General features: G+C 39.8%; 1 protein-coding gene across 6 annotated transcripts in view; it reads left to right on the top strand.

Moving 5' to 3' along the window:
• The window catches only part of KIAA0753, a 67538-nt gene that overhangs the window by 16355 nt on the left and 26747 nt on the right, over positions 1-24436 (top strand). For 3 of the 6 annotated variants that reach the window (XM_059878470.1, XM_059878472.1, XM_059878474.1), the window contains exons 2-10: positions 875-2916; positions 3816-4440; positions 6243-6349; positions 8379-8441; positions 8849-9064; positions 10869-11079; positions 19684-19919; positions 22212-22378; positions 24011-24130. In XM_059878470.1, coding sequence (XP_059734453.1) covers positions 2734-2916; positions 3816-4440; positions 6243-6349; positions 8379-8441; positions 8849-9064; positions 10869-11079; positions 19684-19919; positions 22212-22378; positions 24011-24130 — 1928 coding nt within the window. In that variant the 5' untranslated portion in view covers positions 875-2733. The remainder of the gene's footprint in view (positions 1-874; positions 2917-3815; positions 4441-6242; positions 6350-8378; positions 8442-8848; positions 9065-10868; positions 11080-19683; positions 19920-22211; positions 22379-24010; positions 24131-24436) is intronic. The other 3 variants (XM_059878473.1, XM_010815954.4, XM_005220266.5) reach the window with 1 other exon arrangement.

The raw sequence follows: 24436 nt of genomic DNA on the forward strand, positions 1-24436 counted from the left end.
GGATGTCAGTGTTTTGTCCTATGCTGTCCCCTAGGACTGAGATGGGGAATAGCTGTGTACACTCGTGTGCCTGAACACAATTCATATGCAGCTCTGCACTTACATCTGCATCCCTCCTCCTTCCTTCTCCTCTCCTCTCTCTTATTCCCTTCTTTCCCTCCTTTCTCTGTGTCTCTCTGCCTGTCTGCCTGCCTATCGTCTATATTAAAACCCTCTGAACGCACATAGGTGTCTCCAGTCCAGTCCAACACTTCGCATCTGTAACTCCCATATTCAAGTAAAACCAGTTTCCAGTTACCCACAGTGTGTGTACTCATTTGCTTAATCCTAGAATGTACAAAACTGTTTGAAAATGCGACCCACGCCTCTGCAAAGAAAAAGAACACTACAGGTTAGAGCTCAGTGTTTGTTCAGAGGACTTGTCTTTAGCCTGAGGGCAGATAGTCCACATGTTATGTTCAGAAGTTGATTGGGTTGATTTTTTTTTTTTAGCCCTCACTTTTTAGTCTGGTTGTGTTAGTCTTTTGAACTTCAATTTGCTTCATTGGTTTCTGTTAGTATTAATTTGTAGTGTTTTCCTTCATCCTTCTGAATTTTGTTTATTATCTCTTTCCCTTTCTCCCCTCTCTCTTCCTTCCTTTCTCTCCAGTGTATGTGAAACATTAACGTGATTCCAAACAGATCTATGCAAAAAAGAACAGTGAAATATTACCACCCCCACCCCCAACCATTCCCTCTGTCCTTTCCACCCGATTCCTCCCCATACCCTGTAGATACTTTATCTTATTTGATTTTTCTTCCCTGTGTTTGTTTTTGCACAAATGATCAGCTGCATGTGTACTTTCTCATGAACTATCTCTCCCCTCTTTTGAAGGGTGGAATAGCCTGCCAATGCAAGAGGCACAGGAGGCGTGAGTTCAATCCCTGGGTCAGGAAGATCCCCTGGAGAAGGAAACTGCAACCCACTCCTGTGTTCTTACCTGGAGAATCCCATGGACAGAGGAGCCTGGTGTGCTGGCGTTGCAAACAGTTGGACACGACTGAGCATGCATGCACGCACATATTACAGATACTCTTTTTTGCACTGACCAGCATACCTGAGGAAATGGCAACCCACTCCAGTGTTCTTGCCTGGAGAATCCCAGGGATGGGGGAGCCTGGTGGGCTGCCTCTATGGGGTCGCACAGAGTCGGACATGACTGAAGCGACTTAGCAGCAGCAGCAGCAGCAGCATACCTGAGAAATCCCTACACATGGGTTCTTGTACATCTTTCTCATTCTTCTTTACATCTTCATGGTACTTCTCTGCGTGGGTGTACCATAGACTGAGACATGCTTTTACATGGGCATTTAGATCAACTTCAGTGCTTTGCAGTTGCAAACAACACATGTATACCCTGTGCGCATGTATTGTTGTGGGTATATCTTCAGAATATATTTCTGGAAGTGAGACTGCTAGGTCAGAAGGCAAATGCATATATGGTTTTGTTCATTGTTGCCAGAGCCCCGTGCCCGGGACCTGTGCTCCCACCAGGACCCCCTGAGCAGGCCTGTCTTCCCACAGCCCTGCCAGCTCTTGTGGTGGTGTGTCTCTTGAGTTTGCTGCTCTGTTCTGTCTCAGTGTATTTTCACTTAGTATTTTTATGAGCCTGACCAACATTTCATGCATTTAAGGGTCATATTTCTATCTGTTTTTGTTGTTGTTAATTGTTCATGTGTTTTTACCATTTTCTACTGAGTTTTGATCTTTTTTTCACCTCAGTTTTTAAGATTTCTTTATATATGGGAGCCCTTTGTATTTGCAGATATTTTTCCAGTTCTTTCCAGATGGTGTTCTTTTTTAACCATAAAAAACAAGTTGTTTTTGAAATTTTTACTTGAAGTAATAAAATTTATCACTCTTATTACATGTGGATTTTGAGTTATAGTTGGAAAGCCTTTCTCTACACCCAGGTTAAATAGGAATTCACTCTTTGTTTATTTACTTTAGTACGTATATCAAATCTCCTAGGTATTTTAGGTCATTTTTCACTCTGGGGGGAAGGATTTCTCTAATAAGGCCACAAGTTCCAAGTACTGTTCCTCATTCTTTGCACTTTCCAGATGGTAACTTTCTTTTTTCTCTCTCATAATCTCTACTTCTTTTCCCTAAAATTCTTTCCTTCAGTTTTCTCGCACTGGGTTTATTTTAAACTGACTCTTCATGTACATGATTATATAAACACACATTATTATGTGCACTGTGAGAGTTGGGGAGGCTGTCTCCACGAACAAGACATCTTCGTACAGGCCTTGCCAAGCTTGCTGGCAGAATCTTCCAAGGCTGATGACCTGCCACAGACATGGACACGTCCAAAGCCACAGAACAATTTGCTCCCTTTGACATAGTAATCCCAGAACAGATAATTTATCCTCAGGAAATAATTTGCAAAGAGAAAAAAACTAAATGCATGGGAATATTAATTGAACTAATATTTCTATTATTGGAAAACCTGGAATAATCTCAGTCTTTAATAATAAGATTATAGTTAGGATAAGCATGAAAAGGCCATTCATTGGATTTTGGAAAATGCAACTATGAAAAATAATAAAATTTGTGGGAAGATGGAAGCACGCCTATGTTTATTAAGTGAAAAACAAAACCTGTGTCTATGATGAGGATGATGTTCAGTTGCTAAGCTGTGTCTGACTCTTTTGCAACCCCATGGACTATAGCCTGCCAAGCTCCTCTGCATGGATTTCCCAGGCAAGAATAGTGGAGTAGGTTGCCTTTTCCTTCTCCAGGGGATCTTCCTGACCCAAGGACTGAACCTGCATCTCCTGCAGTGGCAGGTAGATTCTTTACCTCTGAGCCTCCAGGGAAGCCCCATCTATCATGATAATAACCTACAAAAACTTAAACCTGCATGGAAAGGTGTAAGTGGACTATTTAGAGCAAGATGCATTTAGGCGCAGGATAAAAGATGTGGTCCAACCACCAGGTAGAAAGTCTCAGGAAAACCTGAAGAAGTATTGTCACTGGCTTAGATTCTGGGTGGTACGTCTGTGGAACAATTTTCAGGAACACTTGTGATGAACTGTGTTGGTCACTTACTGCAACCTGACATTTTGACACAGGGCAGAAGTCCACCACTGGGCAGTTGAAGAACTTACTGGTTTTGCTTGAAGCTTTCTGGGTTGACTTTGTGAGGAGGATCATAGTATGCTGCTAGTAACCAGAAGGATAATACAAGGGACTCAGTGATTTCTAAGAGCTTCCCAGGTGGCACCAGTGGTAAAGAACCCGCCTGCCAATGCAGGAGACAGAAGAGATATGGGTTCGATCCCTGGCGTTGGGATCTTTGGTTTTTCTTCCCTGTGTTTGTTTTTGCACAGATGATCAGGTGCATTTGTACTTTCTCATGAACTTTGTCCTCTTTTGAAGGGTGGTGTAGGTGCAGGAAGTACAGGTTTGATCCCTGGGTAGGGAAGATGTGCTGGAGTAGGAAATGGCAACCTATTCTGGTATTCTTGCCTGGAGAATCCTGTGGACAGAGGAGCCTGGTGGGCTATAGTCCATGGGGTCGCACAGAGTTGGACACGACTGAAGCGACTTAGCAGCAGCAGCAGCAGCAGATGACTGTAGGATAAAACCAGGGGTATGTGATCAATTCAAGGGTGTGAGAGTGGCCAATTCTTTGCAACAGGAAAATAAATACCCCATAAGCACTAATAATAGTGTGGGTGAAATGTTAGAAACTTGATTGTAGACATATGTCAGCTATGCAATATGGTATTTTTCTAACATGTGCTTGCTTTTATTTATTTTTTTAAAGAACCAGCTGCAGTTTAATAGGAATGTTCCTACACATTCAAGCAACTTGGCAACCCAATACTCTTGCCCACATGGAATTAAAATCGAGAAACTGAAGCACTCATACAATGAGTCTTACCACTGTAGAGATTTGGATTTCAGAGATGGTCCCGGCCTGGGCAGCTCCGTTTCATTTTCTGTTGTATCAGAAGAGAGACTTAGCTATGCGGTTCATCTGGCCAAAAGAGATGTAAAACGAAGACAGTTAGAAGAACATAGAAAAGAGCATCACCTCAGAAGTCCACCCCACGTCTTTCGGAACTGTGGACACTCTCAGCATAAAACGTCTGACCTTGGGGTGGAAAGAGAGGAATCAAGGCGTCGGGAAGCCTGTCATGGCAGCCACCAGCCGTCCAAAGTAGAGATTTCCAGCTCAGGCGCCAAGGTATACCTGTACACATCTCATCCAGGACAGTCGGGTCTTCCTGTGCCAAATTCTCCACCCACGCATGATCCAGGCCTTCAGCCACATTCCAGGATAGATGACCACAAAAGCCTATGTGAACACAAATGCCTGCTGGAAGTTCAGCGACTCCAGAAAGAATTGAGCAGTTGTATCCGTAAAATTGAAGAAGTAGCTAAAAGAGGTGAGACAAATTGGACTCTTGACTTTGAAAAAAACGCTCCAAGAGGGTAGAGGCCAAATACGTTCTTCAGGACCCCTGCCCCTCATCAGTTCCCTTTCTGTCCTTCTGTCACTAGAATGAGCATTCATGGCAAGACAGGTGAATTTTGAGTTTGACCAGTGTCTTTTTTTCTGAAGAGTTTGCCCTAGCATCTCTCCAGCAGAGGCACCTGGAACAGCCCCTTTTCCTTAGGCTGTGCTAGGTGAGTTGAGTGACTGAGGGTCCCACCTAGTAATCACAGTACCTGCTGTCTTCTGGCGCCTGAGTGCAAATCATCCTATAATGTTTTGCTTCTGTATCCAGAAGTCCTTCTGGAAAAGTTATTTTTAATTTGTTCAGAAAAGAACATTATATAAACATGTATGTTCTAGATAAAAACAGTTCTAAGTTGGGCAATGTTTAGATGAGTATGCCGTAGTGATAGGGAGCTACAGAATATGTATGAGATATCTGACCGCAGAGTAGAAAGGAAGGTATATAACCCTCTCATACTGTTTTCTACAATCTTTCAGCTTTCTCTACACCATTGCATTTTCCTGGAGAGTAGAGGATTGGTTGCACATGGAAAATTTGGGGTTGCCATAGCTGAGAAGTAGGGGAGTCAAGCCTGGCTTTCAGACTGCAAGGCACAGGGAGTTGGCATCAAAAGGAGCTACTGTGCCAGGATAGTAGAGTCTATGATGATCTTTTGCATTTTAAAGTCAAGTAATGTATGCATATGCACGTTACATAATGAATTTAAGGTACGGTACAGAAACAGATTGAACAAAATAGAACAAAGATATGTAAATGAGGGTATTTTGGCATGGGAAAAAAACAAGGAAAGTACAAAATAAGACTTATTAGGAATGGGCAAAAGATTTGTTTCTAAGCTTCCACAGAGTCTGCTAAAGAAGAAAATGTGATCAATTAGAGAAAGAAAAAAAAATTGCACAAGGAGAAAATTATGCCAGGTATAGAGGTTGGAAGATTTCTCTGGTGGGTCTTCATAAAGAATATGTTGTGTAATATAAACAAGCCAAAAACATTCCTACATCACAGTAACAGAAATGTTTTGGCTTATTTCTCCTAGCTTTGCTCAGTGGTGGTCTGTAGCATGACCCCATGGAACAGTGTGGTAGAAACCATGCTCCTGGGGTGAGGTGGGGGAAGCAAAGCCACGAGGCATGCCGCCCTACTGAGGGGGGCTTGTATAGGGGGCCTTAGAGCACAGCTGCTCAGGTAGTCTTCCAGAAATAATTTCTTTGAACTAATCATTTGAAAATACGGAGCAGCATTGTGTACAAGGGTCTGCTTTCTGAGAAATAGACAAAGGCTTTGGCAAATAATTTTAGCCCTTGCTATCTTAATATGTTAGAGAAAGGTTTCCTCTTCTGGGTTCAGGATCAGAAAGTATAAAAGAAATTTTGCTATATATAAAAATAGGTCAATAAACTATTTTTTTTTAAATGGAAAGCATAGATTTGGGTTCAGTATAAATAGCTTAAAAATAATAACTGCACAACAGTGGGCTAGGCTGTCCGGGGCATTTGGATTTGATTAACACCTTCCTGTCTCTTCCATCTCGGAGTCAAGTACACAGGCCCCCTTGCCCGTTGCTAGTTTCTTGGCTGATGAAAACAAATTTTTTGTTATGACAGCCTCATTTTTTTTCTTAGTAAAACTAAAGATCTTTAACCTCATTATTTCTTTGAGCCACTGAAGTTTTTAATCAGCTTTTATATATGGTTTATAATCCACTTTCGGGGGGAAAATATTTTCAGATCGCGTGGAAGAAGCTTTGGATCCTGATGAGGAGCGGAGGATCCGGGTCAGGAGACAGGAGCAGGCAGTCCGTTCTGCCCGCACGCTCTATGTCCTCCAGCAACAGGTGCGGAGGCGCAGGGACGAGGGTGGGGTGGGCTTCCCAGGGAATCGTGCTTTCCTTTCGTGCCAGAAGTATCAGCATCAGCGTATCCTACATGGATTCTGATATGTTTGTGTGTCTAAGTTTCCTGAATGTGTGGACAAGCAATTCTTCCTCTTTCTGCCCTCCGTCTTTATGTGTCTGTGTGTATACAGCCAAACTCTTTAAATACTGTTTTGTTCATTTTTTCCTGCTTTTGGGGGGTCACAGATGCTTGAGGATCTACTGAAAGCTGTGTGTCCTTTCCCCAGGAAGAAATGCTTATACAGCACATATTTTTGTAGACAAGTTTAAGTGTATCGGTTACCCTGAAATCCTTGGTCCCCAGTAACGCACCTTGTAGTCTTAGAGGAAAGGGACTTTGTTAGTTTCCCATCCATTGCATGTTTATTGTATATTAGAAGCTTAGTACACAGTAGATGGGCTTCCCTGGTGGCTCAGCTGGTTAAGAATCTACTTGCAGTGTGGGAGACCTGGGTTCGATCCCTGGGTTGGGAAGATCCCCTGGAGAAGGGCTTCCCTCATAGCTTAGTCAGTATAGAATCTGCCTGCAATGCAGGAGATCCGGGTTCGATTCCTGGGTTGGGAAGATCCCCTGGAGAAGGAAATGGCAATCCAGTCCAGTATTCTTGCCTGGAAAATCCCATGGACAGAGGAGCCTGGCAGGCTACAGTCCATGGGGTTGCAAGAGTCAGACATGACTTAGCGACTAAACCACTACCACCGTGTAGTAGATAGTTTGGTTGTCTTTACTAAATAGTAAAGAATGAAGACTATGTTAAATGTCACTCAGGATACGTTTTGTCATTGTTCAGTTGCTCAGTCGTGTCCAACTCTTTGCGACCCCGTGGACTGCAGCATGCCAGTCTTCTCTGTCCAGGATACATGTAGTGGCTCATGAATAGGCATTTATATTATTTACATTATGGGTAGATTTTTAAAAATGTTTGTTTCAACTTTAATTGGAGAAGGAAATGGCAACCCATTCCAGTATCCTTGCCTGGAAAATCCTGTGGACAGAGGAGCTGCCCATGGGGTTGCAGAGTCGGACATGACTGCGCGACTTCACTTTTTCAATTTTAATGTCTTACTTGTTAGTAAGCATTGAACTTATTTCTGGTCGCTTAGGTCACATGTTAGCTTTCTTGCTTGAACCCCGAACTGGGCTCTTTGATTGAAAGATAATGCCTGAGTGAGATTTTGTTCTTATTCTTGTTGGCTTCTATTTTGGTCCTTACTCTACACTGCTGTCACAGGGATTGTTCTGAAACACGAATCTTAGCCTGTCAGAGCTCTGCTTGAAATGTGTGATTGGCTGTCTGTATCTAAGAGGGTGAAAGCTGACTTCTTTCTTTATCATTGATTAACTATTTTCTTTTTGGTTGTGCTGGATCTTTGTTGCTGCACACAGGCTTCTGTATTTGGTGAGCGGGGCCTACTCTCTAGTCGCAGCGCACAGGCTTCTTAGTGCCGTGGCTTTTCATGCTGCAGAGCATGGGCTCTAGGGCGCGTGGGCTTCAGTAGTCGCATGCAGCGCCTGGACTCTCGGAGCACAGGTTCAGTAGTTGTGGTGCATGGGCTTTGTTGCCCCACAGCATGTGGGATCTTCCAGGACCAGGGACTGAACCCTGCATTAGCAGGTGGATTCTTAACCTCTGGACCATCAGGAAAGTCCAAAAGCTGAATTCTTTGGCAGCACGGCACTGCAAACTTCCTGATGTGCCTCCTGCCTTTCCCGAGTCACCTCCTTTATGTTAAATTCCTCTTTCAGTGGGAATCAAGGGATGGAAGGGAGACCTGTGCTGTAGTCACCATCTCAAACTGGAAACCAGTAGCTGTTGTGGGAGTGCTTGAATGAGGAGTCTGTTCTCATTTTCAAGTGACTTGAATCAATAATGGTTATATTTGGACAAGATAAGATGCATCCTTTTCTACAAAAAAGATCAGTGGAAAGGTACAAAGATTTTCATTTTTCCCCCCCTTTATGAACCAGGTTAAAGAAATCCAGGAAGAATTGGATAAATTGAGTCCACATAAGATTAAACACACTAAGAAGGTATGATGCAATTTAATTATGCTTAATTCTTATTATTTATAAACTACATTTCCAGTGCTTTGATGGTATTACATGTGGGTTCTCTGCACTGATATTTATCATCAACACTTGTAGAAACTTGTTAGGGAGTGAGCGTCTTAAATATCCTGACTTCGAGGATCACCTTCCAAGAAACAGGTTCTGAAAATAGATTGTTGCTGCAGCTGGTATAAGAAATTGAGCATGAGAGGGAAAACACTTTGTCATTAGGAAAACTTTAAACTTTACAGTTCCCTTTACTATGAAAACGTTTTCACAATGGAAGTCGTTCTTACACAGAAGATTAACTGTAAATGTTTGTTAAGGGTTGGGTGAACATTTAGATGTTCTGAGTATTGAAGTAACTCTTGCATCTCGTTTACTGCCAGTCATGGGCAGTGTCCAGGCTGGCTGCTGCCCATCGAGGAGCAATTCGGGCCTTACAGACGTTTGTCACTCAGTTCACTGCCGGAGGGGAGTACCCTGTTCCTACTTGGTGCAAGGAGCTGGGCAGTCTTATCCGCCAGCTCTCTCTCTGTTCTGCCAAGCTGGAGGCTGAGTCTTCTGTCCCTGATGTGGTGATAGATATCCTGCAACAGATCGAGGTATGAAATTGACCATGATTTGTATTTAAAGTGTATTATTTCTAAGCGGGGAGGTTGTGTTCACCACTGCCCGATTTCACTGAGGTACACAGAGAATACAAGACTCGTCTGATACCTAGTAAATTCAAGCTTTGCAGAGAGCAGAAGGAGCACTTCATTTTCATTGTTTTTATAGTCTAGTCAATATTGTGTCTTACTTCTTTGAGAAATGGTGTCTTAAGTCTAGGACATAAAACAACTCATAACCAGGCCATTAATTAAGCAGAATATTCCATTCCATGACCATGCCATTTAATAAAGAATGTATTAGCATATGAAAGGAAAACAGTAAAACACTGTTTAGTAGTTAGGTTAGCATATCAGTGTACAACTAGATAGATTTTTGAAAAGAAGCACAAAAATGTATGGAAGCAAGCCTAAAGTCTTGTGCTACAGCTAGAGACTTCTGGAGATCCCAACTGGTGTGTACTAAGTTGTTTTTATTGGTGATGTTCTTAGTTTTTGGTGATGAAGACGACAAAAACAGTCTGTCCTTAAATCTTGATAGTTCTCTGAAGTTTAGAGAATGCTGCCATTCATCCTTACTATATTGGTGTGATTTGCAGTTGGTTTTATTACTATTTTACATATTAAAAAAAGCAAAGCTCAGAGACATGACACAGACACTTCTCTTGAAGGCTGGGAATCAAACACCTGTCTTCGAACTCCCGTACCATTGTTATTTCCACTGTAACACACGTTTTCATCCACAGATTAAAAAAAAAAAGCCTTTATGTTGGTGTGAGATATATAATAGTAAACTGTTAGCTATAGGGAAGCACGCTGTAGTGGGAAGAATTCTAGAGCAAGTGACAGACCATTTCTACCATTAGCTAGCCCTTGGTGATCCTTAAGACCCTTTCTACCTTTATCCAGCAAATATATTTGTGATTTATGTTGCTTACATTTATGTATATGGAATCACTATCAGGAATGCAATTTTATTTGAAGAACATAGCTTGATCATTCTAGAAAGGATCTCAAGAGATAGAAACTGTCTATCCCAAAGTTTGGGCAAGAGTACCTTAACATAATGTTTCTTAAACATACCCTTTATCTCCCCTACATTTGGAAATATTCAGTAGCACAAGAAATTTATTCTTGTTGATGTGTACTATCCCACAGTTTATGTTCTTATCCTTACTGTCATCTGAACTAAATGTCCCTGACTGTGTTCAGTTTTCATTAACATGTACTGACCATGGGAGACTGGGCCCTTGCTGCCTGGTGATGAGTGAGTGGGTGCTTGTTAGAGCACATGCCTCTCTCAGGAAAGGGGGCTGGCAGGGACAGATCTCCCCCATTGTGGTGGATGAGTGATCAGAGCCATTAACATGCTAAGTTTCCTTTAGTTTATGAAGATGTGCGTTATAGTTTGTGTGCCCACTTAAAAGATTATTTAAGTTTATGAGGTTTTCATTGGAAACTAATGAAATAAATTATATTGGATTATATTCTGAAGACTGTGGTTAGTTTTTAAACGGGGATCCTTAGTTTTAGAATTTGGATACCTTTAATAGTAATGATATTCTTTACTTGTTGATCATTGGTTTTCATGAGCTAAACATGTAAAAGAACATGCAGAATTCCTTTTATTAACTGGATGTCCTATATAACCAAGTTTTAAAAGTAAGTGATGGTTCACTAACAATTGGAGATGGCCATTTAATAACATATTTTTCCAGGGTCCCCATTTTCCATTTTGTGATCAACAGTCAGACTTTTGTGAGACAAACTAAGAGAATGATTGACTGTTTCATGGCAGGCTTTGGAATCTCTCCTGGAAAAGAAACTGTCTCCAAAAAAGGCAAAGAAATGTTTCGGTGAAATTCGGAGCAGATTTCCCATTGGTAGCCAAAGGGCTTTAGAGAGATGGCGAAACACATCCCCAAAGAGTGAGAGGAAGCCCTTTGTAGCAAAGGAGATATTTCCACAGGAAACAAGACAACCTTCAGTGGCAAAGAAGCTCCTTGCTGGTATGTGTCCTAAAGTGTTTACTGCAAGATACTTTATTCCTTGACATTGTCTGGGCTTTAACAGTTGCCACATTGATTTATGCCACAGGATTTATGTCTGGTCAACAATAAGTGCACTTGAACTAGGATAAGTGAACAGCAGCCAAGATGCTACTTTAGGCTGGAGGCTGGAGTATTTCCATAGAGGAGGGAGAGTGAAGAAAGTAAAATTTCCTTTTCCTGCATTTGGGCTAACCAAAGTAAATTCCTACAGAGCTGGCAGTTAGAACCCTACTTTCTCTTCTAAGTTTGTTTATTTACATTTTAATGATAGCTGTGTATACATATACACACAAACACATACTTGGTTGATATGAATGGATTTTTTTTTTTTAACATAGGTAATAAATAAATTCTTGTTATTCCAGTAAGTAGAATTACAAGCTTATGTGGTTTGCCCATTTAAAACAGACACTGCCAACTTGCCCTTGAAAATGGGTGTACAGTTATGTTTTCAACTAGCACTGACCATCGGTATATATTTCCCCATATCCTTACCAAGTACTTTATACAATGAAATATAAAAAATTTCCAGTCTCTTGGTGGAAAATGTTACTGAATATCTTATTGTTTTATATTATATTCCCTGGTTCCTGGTGAGGAAGATTTTTCTTTCACATGTTCCTTGGCCTTGTTTATTTCTTCCTCTTCTGTGATTTGTCTGTTCATATCCTTTGCCATCTCCCTCCTGGGTCCTGTCTTTGCTTCAGAAGTTCTTTATGTATTTTGGATCTTCCTTTTCTGGTTTACATATATCATAAATATTTTCTCTTAAGATGCTTGACTTTTGCAGGGTCCCCCTTTTCCAGTATAAAGGGAATGCATTTTGACACATGATGCTGACTCTTGAGTTTTGGCAAATGTGCATATGAAGTTAAGGAAATTTTCTTCTGTTCCTGTTTTGCTGAGAGATTTTCTTGTCCTCTTTTTTTTTCTTCATAGTTAAACTTCATACTGATAGTACTTTAAAGTAGTTTTAAAATTTTAATATTGAAATTTTTAATGTGCCATTATATCAGTGTATGGACAAATCCAATAAGCTGGTTTCCCTTATTTTAGTTGAAGTAGAATATATGATGGCTCATCGGGTAAAGAGCCTGCCTGCAGTGCAGGAGACACAGGAGATGTGGGTTTGATCTTTGGTTTGGGAAGATCCCCTAGAGGAGGAAATGGCAACCCACCCCAGTATTCTTGCCTGAAAAATCCCAAAGGTTTGCCAAGAGTCAGACACAGCAGAGCAACTAAGCAACAACAGTTTTCCTTTTATAAGTTGAAGTGGAATGTACAGTCATTGGATTTTGTCCAGTTTGGAGTGGTTATAAGGAGAACTACTGTGATTGTTTTTATATACGTCTCTTGGTACATGTGTGTATGTATTTCTTATGGGTTTATTCCCAGGAGTATTATTGTTAGGTCATCAGGGTATGTATTTGTTCAACTGTAATAAGGATTTTTTTCAAAGTAGTTTTATCTTTTATATTCCAACCAGTCGCCTATGAGAATAGTTGCTATACATCCTTGTCAGCACTTGTTATTAGTTTTAAAAATTTTAGCCACCTGCTTGGTGTGTAAGGCTGTCATTGTGGTTTTAGTTTATATTTTCTGGATGATTTATGGTGAGTACTTTTTCGTATATTTATTGGCCATTTACATGTCTTTTGTGAAGTGCCAGTTCAAGTCTCTTTCCCAGTCCTCCCTCTGCCTCCCTCTCTTTCTTATTTTCTGTTCCTTTTTTCCTTTCACTTTTCTCAATTGATTTGTCGAGTTCTTTGTAGGAGTATGCTGCATATGGGCCCTTTCCCAATTACCTGTGTTATAGATATTCTCTTAGAAATAAGATGTGGCTTGCTTTTAAATGTTGCTGTAGTGTCTTTTGATGGACAGAATTCTTAATTTCACTTAATTCCAACGTGGCAATCTTTTCCTATATAGGGTTTTTGTTTTTTAAGATTGTTTTTGGATCTTGTTTAAGAGGCTTTTCCTGGAAAAGGAAATAGCAGCGCACTCCAGTATTCTTGCCTAGGAAATCCCATGGACAGAGGAGCCTGGCAGGCTACAGTCCATGGGGTCACAAAGAGTCAGACATGATTTAGCGAGGAAACAACAATAACGCCCTGGTTGGGGGAAAAAATAAAGAATTACTTACTAGGGGAAAAAAAAGCTTTTCCCTTTGCTATAGTTAAGGAAACATTTTCCTATATTATTTTCTAGAAAAGGTTCATTTTCTTCCGGGTGGATATCTACTTGAGGTAGCACTCTTCGTTGAAAACATTATCCTTTTTCCCGCAGTGGCGATGTCACTTTTGTCATAAGTGAAGTGTCCACATGTGTAGGGTCACTTCCTGGGTCCTCTCTTCTCTTCCACTGATCTAATTGTGGGTTCTTAGGCTAGTGTATACTATCTTAATTATTCTAAGTCAGTAGGTTCTTAGGCTAGTGTATACTATCTTAATTATTCTAAGGCAGCTTTTGTCACCAGTGACCCTCAGTATTTCCATAGAAATCTTAGGATCAGAATTTGTTGCTTCCCTGCCCTCTCTCTCTCAACACTCCCAAACAAACAACCTATTGAAATTTTGATGGGGAATTGATATCTTTACAAAATTATATTTCCCAATCCACAGGCAGGGTATATGTCCCTCTATTCATTTAAGTTGTTTTTAAATACTCTTAGTAACTTACAATGTGTGTGTGTGTGTTCATCTTTAGTTAGAATTATTGCTATTTCCAGCGCTCTAGTAAAGGATGTCTTTTTAAAAATTTAATTTCTAGCGTATATTATGGGTATACACATAGTTGATTTTGTGTGTTGATCTTGTATCTAGCAACCTTGCTAATTTATTTCTGTAATTTATCTGCATATTTGTGTTTTGCAATGTATATAGTCATGTCATCTATAAATACAACCATTGGTTTATGTCCTCCTTTCCAATCTTTATTTCTTTTATTATTTTTTTTCTATGGTTTTCTGGTTTTATTTACTTGATTTAGACGACTGATATAAAGGTATGTTAAAGTCTTTGAAGACTTTTAAAATTTCTCATTGTATTTGTATTCATTTTTGTTTAGTACATTTTGAAGTCGTGCTATTAGATGCATAAGCATTCCTTACTGATAAATCTTTTTTGGTGGATTTTATATATTATTATTAAATATTTGTCTTGCTAATGTCATTCACTTTGGGTTCTGTTTTGTTTGATACAAATATTGTTTCATCTACCCAACTTATTTGGCATTTACCTAGAATAACATTTCACATCCCTTTATGTACAGTCCGTCTTTGCTCTTTTAAGAATGTTTGTTGTAAATTCTTCATTGTCAGTGTTTTTCACCCTGTTGTAGAGTTCTATATTTAACCTACTGACATTTACTGAGATTAATGGCACATTTGGACTTCTTTCTCCCTTTTTATTTTGATCTGCCACTTCTTTTTCTTTGTTGTAATTTACTATGTTAATTGAGTTCTTGTTTCATTTTGTTTCCTCTACTGATCTGAAGTTATAAATCAGTTCACTTTCTCAATTTGTCACTAATTCTGTGGCACCTGCATAGTATAATGTCCTGCCTGTATCGTGAATGTAACAAAACCTAACCTCCTCAGTCGCTGTTAGATATTCACTTGCTATAACGGGGCATTCTGTTCCCTTCATTGGTAGGCAGGTAGAACCAATGCTGCCACCTTCCTTCTACCCAGGGGCCGCCTTCCGCTCAGTGTGGGTGTGATGCTTATTGGATGCTGTATCCTCTGTGGGAGCCCAGGGCCTGGCAGTAATTAGGCGCTTAAACAACCAGCTCTGAAGAGAGTGTGGTAGAACAAGAAAAGGCCTTTGAGCAACAGATCATGGTAACTTCAGTTCTGGGTATTAGGGGCTCGTTTACGACGCTCCGGAGGAAATGTAGAGAACTTTCCAGGCCTGCCCACAGAGACGTGTTTCCCAAATGAGTTGAAAGATGAGAGGGACCCGTAACTGTGAGTGCACCAACAGGCGGGGACCAGCTTCAGAGAGAAAAGTTGGGAAACCTGTTCATTTAAAACTCACCACAGGTACCAGTGAGGGAAAGCAGGAAGACAGACCACTGTGGGGAAGACGGGGACCAAAAAGCCCTCCCTCTGGCCCCAGCTCGGCCCGTTTGTGATCCTGGGTGGGTAATTTCGTCTCTCTGAACCTTCATTTTTGTATCTGTGAATGCGGATAATACAGGTGCCAGGGTCCAGCCCCGGTGGATCCAGGGAATTCGAAGCGGGGACGGCGTCGGCGAGGATCAGGAAACAATTGCTTAATTAAACGTTAATTAAGGATATAAAGAGTAATAGAATGAGGATAGCTCAGTGAGGAAATTCATTGTAGAAAAGAGGCTGAATAATTCAGCCAGAAGGTAAGAGAAAGAACGACATGGTGAGACCAAGTTTCGGTGAACAAGGCCCGCACTTTACTTTCCAAAGTAGTTTTTATACCTTAAGTTATGCATAGAGGATAATGGGGGAAGGGGTAGAGTCATGCAGTAAGCCAGGCTTTCTTCCTGCAAACTTATCATATGCAAAAGTTTAGGTGATTTGCATCATCTTCTGGCCCGGAGGCCTTTTTCTCTAAAGGTGATTATTCTCAAGTCAGGCGCCAGCCTCCAAAAAGCATTAGATAAAGTTGCATTCCTACAGAGCAAAGGTGTGGTGGGCTATAACAAGAAAAAGAATTAACTCAAGGGTCCCAGGTTACAAACATTAAAGCTACTATTTACACCAATTATATTAATCAATACACTGCCAGGGACACAGCAGGTAAGGGATATGGAGACTTAGCAGCAAACATTGGCCCAAGAAGTGAAAAACCCTTCACCAATACAATTTCTAATCAATCTTTTGACTGCTCAAAGGAATCTGTATTTAGACAGTTTAGAACATCTCATGCCTCTCACAGTTTGGAGGCTCTGAGCAATCACATGTGGCTGGAAAAACCTATTCAGGCAGGCTAGAGGACTTCCAAGGGAGTTTGTAGGTTGAAACACTGTCACACCCAGGAATTATTAACTGGAGCTATAAGCTAACTCTTTTTTCAGAGAGGTAGTGGGGGACAGCCCCCCGTAAAGTCAGAAGTGTAGGTGAAAGCACAAAGCAGAAAGTAGGCAGACTCTGGTTTTGGGGGTAGATTGCTCGAGAATTTCCAGGGAGACTCCTGAGGCTTGATCCCGCCTTTGCGTATGCCAAGCCTCCTTCCTCATGACCTTTGCCAGAGGCGGAGCTCGCTCCCCGCATACAGGCATACTTCACATTATTGTGCTGCACTTTATTGCGCTTTGCAGATACCGTGGTTTTTACAAGTTGAAGGTTTGCGGCAACCCTGTGTTGTCAGGTGATGGTTAGCATTTTTGAGTGATAAAGTATTTTTTAATTAAGGTGTGTACGGTTTTTCAAGACACAGCACTATTGCACACGTACTAGACTACATACTATATAAGCATACATTTGTATGCACTGGGAAACCAAAACACTTGAGTGACTCACTTTATCATGATATTGCTTTATTGTGGTGGTCTGGAATCGAACCTGCAACCTCTCTCAGGTATGCTGGTGGTCCTTATCCTGTGTGACTGACTGAGCTGTTTAAAGTAGCAAATTAGGTATTTCATCCAGAAGTACGTAAGCTTCAGTTGTCTGGAACAGCGCTGCAGTTTCTGACGGCAGGATGAATGGGCCTCACCCTGGACTGGGGGTCAGAAGATGTGACTCTGTTGCTTGCTGTCCTTGACCTTGAGTAAAACACTTGACTGTCATTTCCTCATCTGAAAAGTTAATCATTGCCCCGCCTGCTCTGTGTCACGGTGAGCCTCAAATGTGAATGTGAAGGATGTTAGAAACTGAAGAGATGTACAGATGTAAGAGATGATGATAAAATCATTGTTGTTATCATCATTACAAATTGAGGTGTGATTATGCTTAGCCACTTGGCAAATTTGGTACAGTTGCTTATGGCGAAGGTTGTGGTCCTCTTATTTTTATTTATGTGTATTATTATTTTTTTCTTTATGAACCGGATTTCAGAAGGTTGTGGTGTCTTTTCTGTTTTAGATGTCGCTCTACCTAATTCCTCCATTCTGACCTCCTGCCCCTAAAAGTCACAGGGAGCCAGTTAGGTGGGAAATCACGTCTTTGCCATTTTCATTTGAATTAAATGTGTGAGCCTGATTTGGTCTTGTGATTTCTGTAACTGATGCGTTTCTTTAGCAGCTGCTGGAATGTTCTTGAAGTGGTGGATTGCATTAGCACAACTCGTCAGACGTAAGGACAGTCCCTCCCCACCACCAGCAATGTCCTCAAACTCAGCTGGCCCTGGAGCTTGTACTGCATTTGCAGTTGGTTTATACAGATCATTACTGGAAAGGCACCGGGACCCAGAGGTCAGAGTCACCTTGCTATATGTAAACCTGAGGGTTAATAATTAAATTCTAGACTAGGATTTGTTCTAAGCATTCTTTCCTTTCAGTTTATGTATCCTTACTGTGTAACCTCCATGGCCTTGAAAAGTACCAGATTAAAAAAGTGATGCAAGAGGAACCTGGCCTTTAGCCTACTGCTGTTAAAAGCAGTCTAAATGTAGTAAAACTGATGGACCTTTGGGTTGTGTCTGATTTTTGCTATTATAAACGCTTTGAAGTGATTGTCTATCTCATGTCTTCCTGTGTACGCATGAGGCTCCCTCAAGGCTGAGGGTGTTCCTAGGAGTGAAGCTTCTGGGCGACAGTGTGGGCGAATCTTCTGGTAGCTGCGCCAGTTCACTCCTGCACTAATAGCTATGAGAGTACTTGTTTTTCTGCATCTTTGTTTATACTTGGTATTGTCACATTAAAAATTGTCCTCCCAATCTGATGAATTTGAAACGGTACCTCATTGCTTTAATTTCGATTTTTCTGATTGCTGGTGCTCATCTTTTCATGTTTTTATTGACAGTTTAGATTTCCTCTCTGCCATTTTCTGTCCTTTGCCTGTTTCCCTATTGCATTGTTTGTTTTCTTATAGATTCACAGTTGTTCTTTATCTATTCTGGATATTAAGCCTATATTAATTATATACCTTACAGAAATCTACTTTCAGACTCTGGCTTCTCTGTGACTTTTTTGGTGTCTTTGTCAAAAGCAAGGTGCAGTTTAGTGTAATTAAGTTTACATATGTTAACATTATATTTGGCTTTAAGAAAGCATTTTCTGCCCTGATGCCATACTCATATTCTTATATTTTCTTGTAAAAGCTTTAAAAGTTTTGCTTTCGCATTTAGGTCTTCTTTACATTTAGAATGTAAACGTTCCGTGTGAGGGTGAGGATTCTCACACGGAACACTTAGATCTTTCCTTACTTACCTATGGGTACTAGTAATCTCAGCATCATTTATTGAGCGCTGCAGCTCACACTCATTGATCTGTCATACTGCCTTTGTCACACCCGTCCCGCTTCGTTGGTTTCTGCCTGTTCCTGCATCACTCCCACACTGCCTTAATTATTACAGCTTTATCACGAACACTGTCTCTGGGAAAATAAGACTCCCACCCCTGCCCTACTCCTCACTTCGTTGTTCTTCAGAATTAGTTGGGCTGTCTTGGGATTTTACACTTTGTAAGAATTTTAGCATTAAAACTTTACATCCACAAAAAAGAAATCTGTTGAGATTTTAATTGAACTTGCATTTGAAATTGAGGATCACTATGGGGAGAATTGACGCTTTACACTATTTTTTTCATTCATGAAAAGAATTGATCCAGACTTTCTTTCTTGTCCTTCAAAAATACCTTTGAACTTTTTTGTTTGGTAAAAAGTCTTATACATCTTTCCTAAGATTTCTTCCTTAGTGCCTTATAGTTTAGTTGCTATTGTTAATGGGGTACTTTTTCTCTTATATTTTCTCTAATTAGTTATTTTGGTATCTGCAAATGATACTGAATTTTGTTTATTTTTCTTCTTCTATCCAGAAACATTGCTGAACTCTATTCTTAGTTGTAATTGCCTATCTGTAGATTCTCTTTGAATTGTTTCTATATACAAAATATCTCATCTTCAAATACAGTTTTACTTTCTTTCCCATTGCAGCTTATATGTCATGTATGGATTTCAGACTTTATTCTGTATCAAATTTGGAGCCATCGAAGGTTTTGAGAAGTGATACTTAAATATTTACATTAAAAACATAATTATGGTAGTCAGGAGAAGGTGTGATTGAAGAGAAAGAAGGGGTCTGTTAGAAGATGCTGCTGTTGCAGTCACAAGATATTTATTGCAAGCCTGACCTTAAGGAGTGGCAGGAGGGAAGAAAAGGGCAAGAGGTATTTTACTGATAGAATTAGGATTTGAGGGACCAGGTGAGTAAGTAAATGTGGGAGGTGAGATTTAGGAGTCACCCATGATACTTAGGTTTCTGCCATAGAACTGCAGTAGGAGTGCATAGGATCAGAAGCAACTCTTGGCAGCAAGACACTTCAGCTTTTAACAGGGTGTTGTGAGCTTATCTGCCTCTGGATAATCATTCTTACTTGATTTGAATAGCATTTCCTTCCGCTTGTCCTTCTGAAATCTCCATGTAGATAAGTATCAACCCGATACAGAGCTTCCAGTGACCCAGAGGCTGGAAAATGAGCTTGATGGATTAGAGGCGGATATCCTTCAGGAAAACGCTCCATCTATCCTCGACCAAAATGCAGGCTTCAAAGAAGAGGCATTAGCCCTGGCAAAAATAAAAGCAGGGAGAAAGAAGCTTGTGACTGAGAACGTGCCACCGTCTAGGAAGAAAGATACTCTGGCACCAGCAAGACCACAGCAAGTATGAAATCACTCCTCTCTTTTGGCCCATTTGTATTAATCTGACATTGTCCAAGGTCACACAGGCTGGTAAGTGGTGGAGTCAGGATTTGAGTTCTTGGGCATTTGAATGCCAGAGCCTTTAAGCCCAACTGTCTAAGCTGACATAGCTTATAAACAAAAAACAAGTTTTAGTATTGTTACTAAGGACAGGGCATTCTTTCTTGTCCAGGTTTAGTAAGAGCCTTTCTGATTTGATACCATGGTCTTCATTGGGCAGGCTATTTTAAAATACAATTTTTTTCTGCTTCTGATTTGGAAGTATGAAATTTGAAGGTTTAAGATGAAGATTTTCTGCTAAATATTGATACATAATATATCACTTGATATTGAAAGGCATCTTAGGGTGAGTACTTTCTAACATGGCTTTGGGAGTCAGCTGGCTTCAAAGTACATTATATTCTTAAGCGCCTATCTAAAATTTAACTTTAGGCCCTACCAGTGGAGAACTGGCTAGAAGACCACCTCCTAGTCTGAATATGCTTAACGTGGTTACTCCAATTTGATGGCTTCTCCATAGGCTTCTGTAACATAATCACCTGTTACTCGTAAATCATAGATTAAGATCAAGTCTTTATTGCTTTTCAAACAGACTCTCAAGGGAGATCATTGGGCAGTCAGGGTTGAGCTTATACAAATTCAGCCTGGAATATTTCTCCGAAACAGCCTTGTTCTCTATAGCATTTTATGGTAGTTGTTCTGTTTAGGTGGCATATACCTTCCTGCCTTCTTCATGCTGCTGCTGCTAAGTCGCTTCAGTCGTGTCCGACTCTGTGCGACCCCATAGACGGAAGCCCACCAGGCTCCCACATCCCTGGGATTCTCCAGGCAAGAATACTGGAGTGGGTTGCCATTTCCTTCTCCAGTGCATGAAAGTGAAAAGTCAAAGTGAAGTCGCTCAGTCATGTCCGACTCTTAGCGACCTCATGGATTGCAGCCTGCCAGGCTCCTCCGTCCATGGGATTTTCCAGGCAAGAGTACTGGAGTGGGGTGCCATTGCCTTCTCCTGACTTCATCATACTCCTTCTCTATTAGCTCTTTTAATCGTCTAGAAATTTGGGAAGACATTATCTCCCATTTTACAGATAGGAAACCTCAAGACTGAGAGATGTGTTTTATCCAAGAATGTTTTACAATTTATCTCTTTTGCTTAGTTAGGAAGAAATATATATTTCTTTATATGTATATATTTCTTTATATATATACATTTATATATTAAATATATAAATATTTAATTTATATTTAATATATTTATATTTAAATATATTTAACATTAATATATTTATATTAAATATACAAATATATATTTATATATAGTATGTATATATATTTATATAAAACTCATATATTTATATATTTATAATATATATTATAAATATATATTATATATATTTTTATATATTTATAAATATATTGTTTATATTGTATATATATATATAATATATATATTTATATATTATATATTTTTATATATTTTATATTTATATTTATAAAATTTATATATTTATATTTATAAATATATAAACATATAAAATATATATTTATAAAATATATGTCTTTATATATATTAAATATAAATATTTAATTTATATTTAACATATTTATATTAAATATACAAATATATTATATATTTATAAATATATTTATATTTATATATTATGTATATTTACGTATTTTATATATTATATATATTTATATAAAATTCATATATTTATATATTATAATATATTATAAATATATAAGACGTTATATATATTTTATATATTTATAAATATACTATATATTTATATATTATATATTACAATATATATTATAAATTTATATATATTTTATATAGTATATATTATATTTTTTATATATTTTATATATTTATAAATATAAAAATATTAAAAAATATATAAAATATGTATCTTTATATATATTAAAATATAAATATTTAATTTATATTTAAATATATATTATATTTATATTTAATTATATTAAATATATAAATATATATTTCTTTATATGTATATATATAAAGATGGCCAAGCCAGGGATTCAGTTTTACACGTGTGCCCCTCTCCCCACAACCAGGGTTGTTTTAGTGTAATCTGTGCTGTCCCCAAATTTCTACAACAGTGCTTTCTACTTAAGTTTTTGCTGAATGAATGCATGAACAGCATAGGGACATTTGAACCTTCAGTAAGCCTGAGGTTAAAACCAGTTTCTTTGCTATCCATTTGGCTTTATAATTCATATTTATCTCTTGCAGGGACTCCACAAAGCTGAAAAAAGTAGACTAATCCCCTCTTACAGCAAAAGCAGGTTGCAAAGGACAACAGTCTCCTCCAGATTAAAAATGAACCAACAGCCTGTGAAAGACAGTAGGGCTCCTTGGATACCTCCAAACCCCACATCCCCACCAGCATCTCCTAAATGGTATGTAAAAATTCAAGCATTCAGGTATGTGATCTTACTTTTCCTCCACAGATCAAAGGTGACCTGTTGCTTAGAGCAAGTGAAGCAGTGGCCTTAGTCCCCTTTACGGAAAAAAGCTTATTTGGATGGGTAATACATGAAATGTTTTTGACTGGAAGCCCATTGGGTCCTTTTTCCTACCTGACTGTGGGTAGAGTAACTCCCACAGGTTACTCCAGTACCCTGTGGACTTCGAGGGCTGCTCTTCACTTGCCTCTACACCCAGTGGATCCTGGTTACTTGAGGCTGGGAACTGCGCCTTATATCTGAATGTACAGTGCCTGATGTAGTCAATCTTAGTAGGCATTTAGTAAATCTTTGCTGAATGAATGCTTAAAAATAATTCCTAGTCCAAGTCAAGACAACATGAATTAAAAAACCGTACAAACCTCATAGATGCTGTCCTGACGCAGAGGACAGTTAGGATAGAGCTGACATTACTGCCTTGTCACCCTTACTCAGGAGAAGGCAGTGGCAACCCACTCTAGTACTCTCGTCTGAAAAATCCCATGGACAGAGGAGCCTGGTAGGCTGCAGTCCATGGGGCCATGAAGCAACTTAGCAGCAGCAGCAGCACTTACTCACAGCACATAGAGAATGAGGGCCCAATCTTCTGCAGAGCTGGGAAGAAGGCATTGTCCTTCTGGGGCACAGAGTCCAGTGAGGCAGAAATTACAGTCTTCAGGGAAGTGGTTAAAAATGGGAGCTCGTGTACCATGGACAGTGGTTCTCAGAAGCACAGTGGAAAGGACCTGGAGCTAGGACAGTCACAGGAAGGCAGGCAGAAGCAGTCACATGAGGAGGAGAGCGAGCGAGAAGGTAGGTGACATGAAGGGTCCCACTTCTAAGAGGCCCGCAGGAGATGTGGTGAGAAGCTTGGTGGGATGGGGTCCCCTGAGGGCTGAGTGATTCTCAGTGGACGGTTATGCTTATTCATCAGCTTTCACTTTAAAGGTGAAAAAACTGTCCAGAGAATCTAATGCCTTGCTTATGTAGCAGGACTAAAATCAGGTCTTCTGATTTCATAATATATGTGCTGCTTTGCTTTATTTCTGTGCTCTTAATTCTCTGTTTTTATGTATGTACTAGTGTAGAGATGTAAATTCAGTTGGTAAGCTCATGAAAACAGAAGTTGGTTGGAGTTTATATTGCAAACCAAATATACAATGCACTGTCTTCTAGAGTGTACATGTGGTAGATAGGGGAGGTAAGGGGGAAGGCTTTGGGGTTCAAAGTGCTGTATTAGACCTGATAAAAGGTACAGAGTTTCTGTGTAATGTGAAATATAATTTGTGACCCAAATCTGTATATTAGAACAGGGTTTTGTTGAATTTCACCCATTATTCTGTAATTGACAATTGTTTTTTCATTTAAAATAGTGATTGCTTCTGTGAAGCAAAAAGGACCTTCTCTTTGACACTGAACCTGAATCCTGGATGCTGTCACTCTGCTTCACATTCAGCTTCCAATGTAGAGCCCCCCCGTAGATCACCAGTACTGTGACACTCTTGTCTTTTCTCAGCTGGCACCTTTTATGAGTGATCAGGTGTGGAGGGAATGGTTACAAAGGTGTAAGTTTTCCTTGTTTTGCAGTGCCGCCTGGCTCAAGGCGAAATCTAGCCCCAAAGATACCACCAAAGAACAGTCTCTCCAGCAGGAAGATACGCAAGAGGACAGTCGGTTGAGAGGTGCTGTTGAACACGAAGCAGTGAGGTTTGTGCTGGCGTTTGTCAGATCTTTGAAATGGGCCCCCTTTCAAATGGAATTCTGAAGTGAGCTCTCCTCTTGCCCATGTATAATGTTGGCTGTTTAAAATGGAAATTACTAAACTTTCCTGTCAAATTATACAGCTTAGACAGTGAGCCCCTCTTTTATTCCTTGCCTAATTCATTCAAAAATTATGTGCGTTTCAGTTGTCTACCAATTGCTTGTTTTGGTACAGTTGTGAGCTCTTTGGAGACCTTTGCAGGGGTCAAGGGGGTGGGCAAAAAGGACAGACTCGCAGCCCCTGCTTATTTA

The sequence above is a fragment of the Bos taurus genome, chromosome 19 (assembly GCF_002263795.3).
Source record: "Bos taurus isolate L1 Dominette 01449 registration number 42190680 breed Hereford chromosome 19, ARS-UCD2.0, whole genome shotgun sequence".
Classification (NCBI taxonomy): Eukaryota; Metazoa; Chordata; class Mammalia; order Artiodactyla; family Bovidae; genus Bos; species Bos taurus.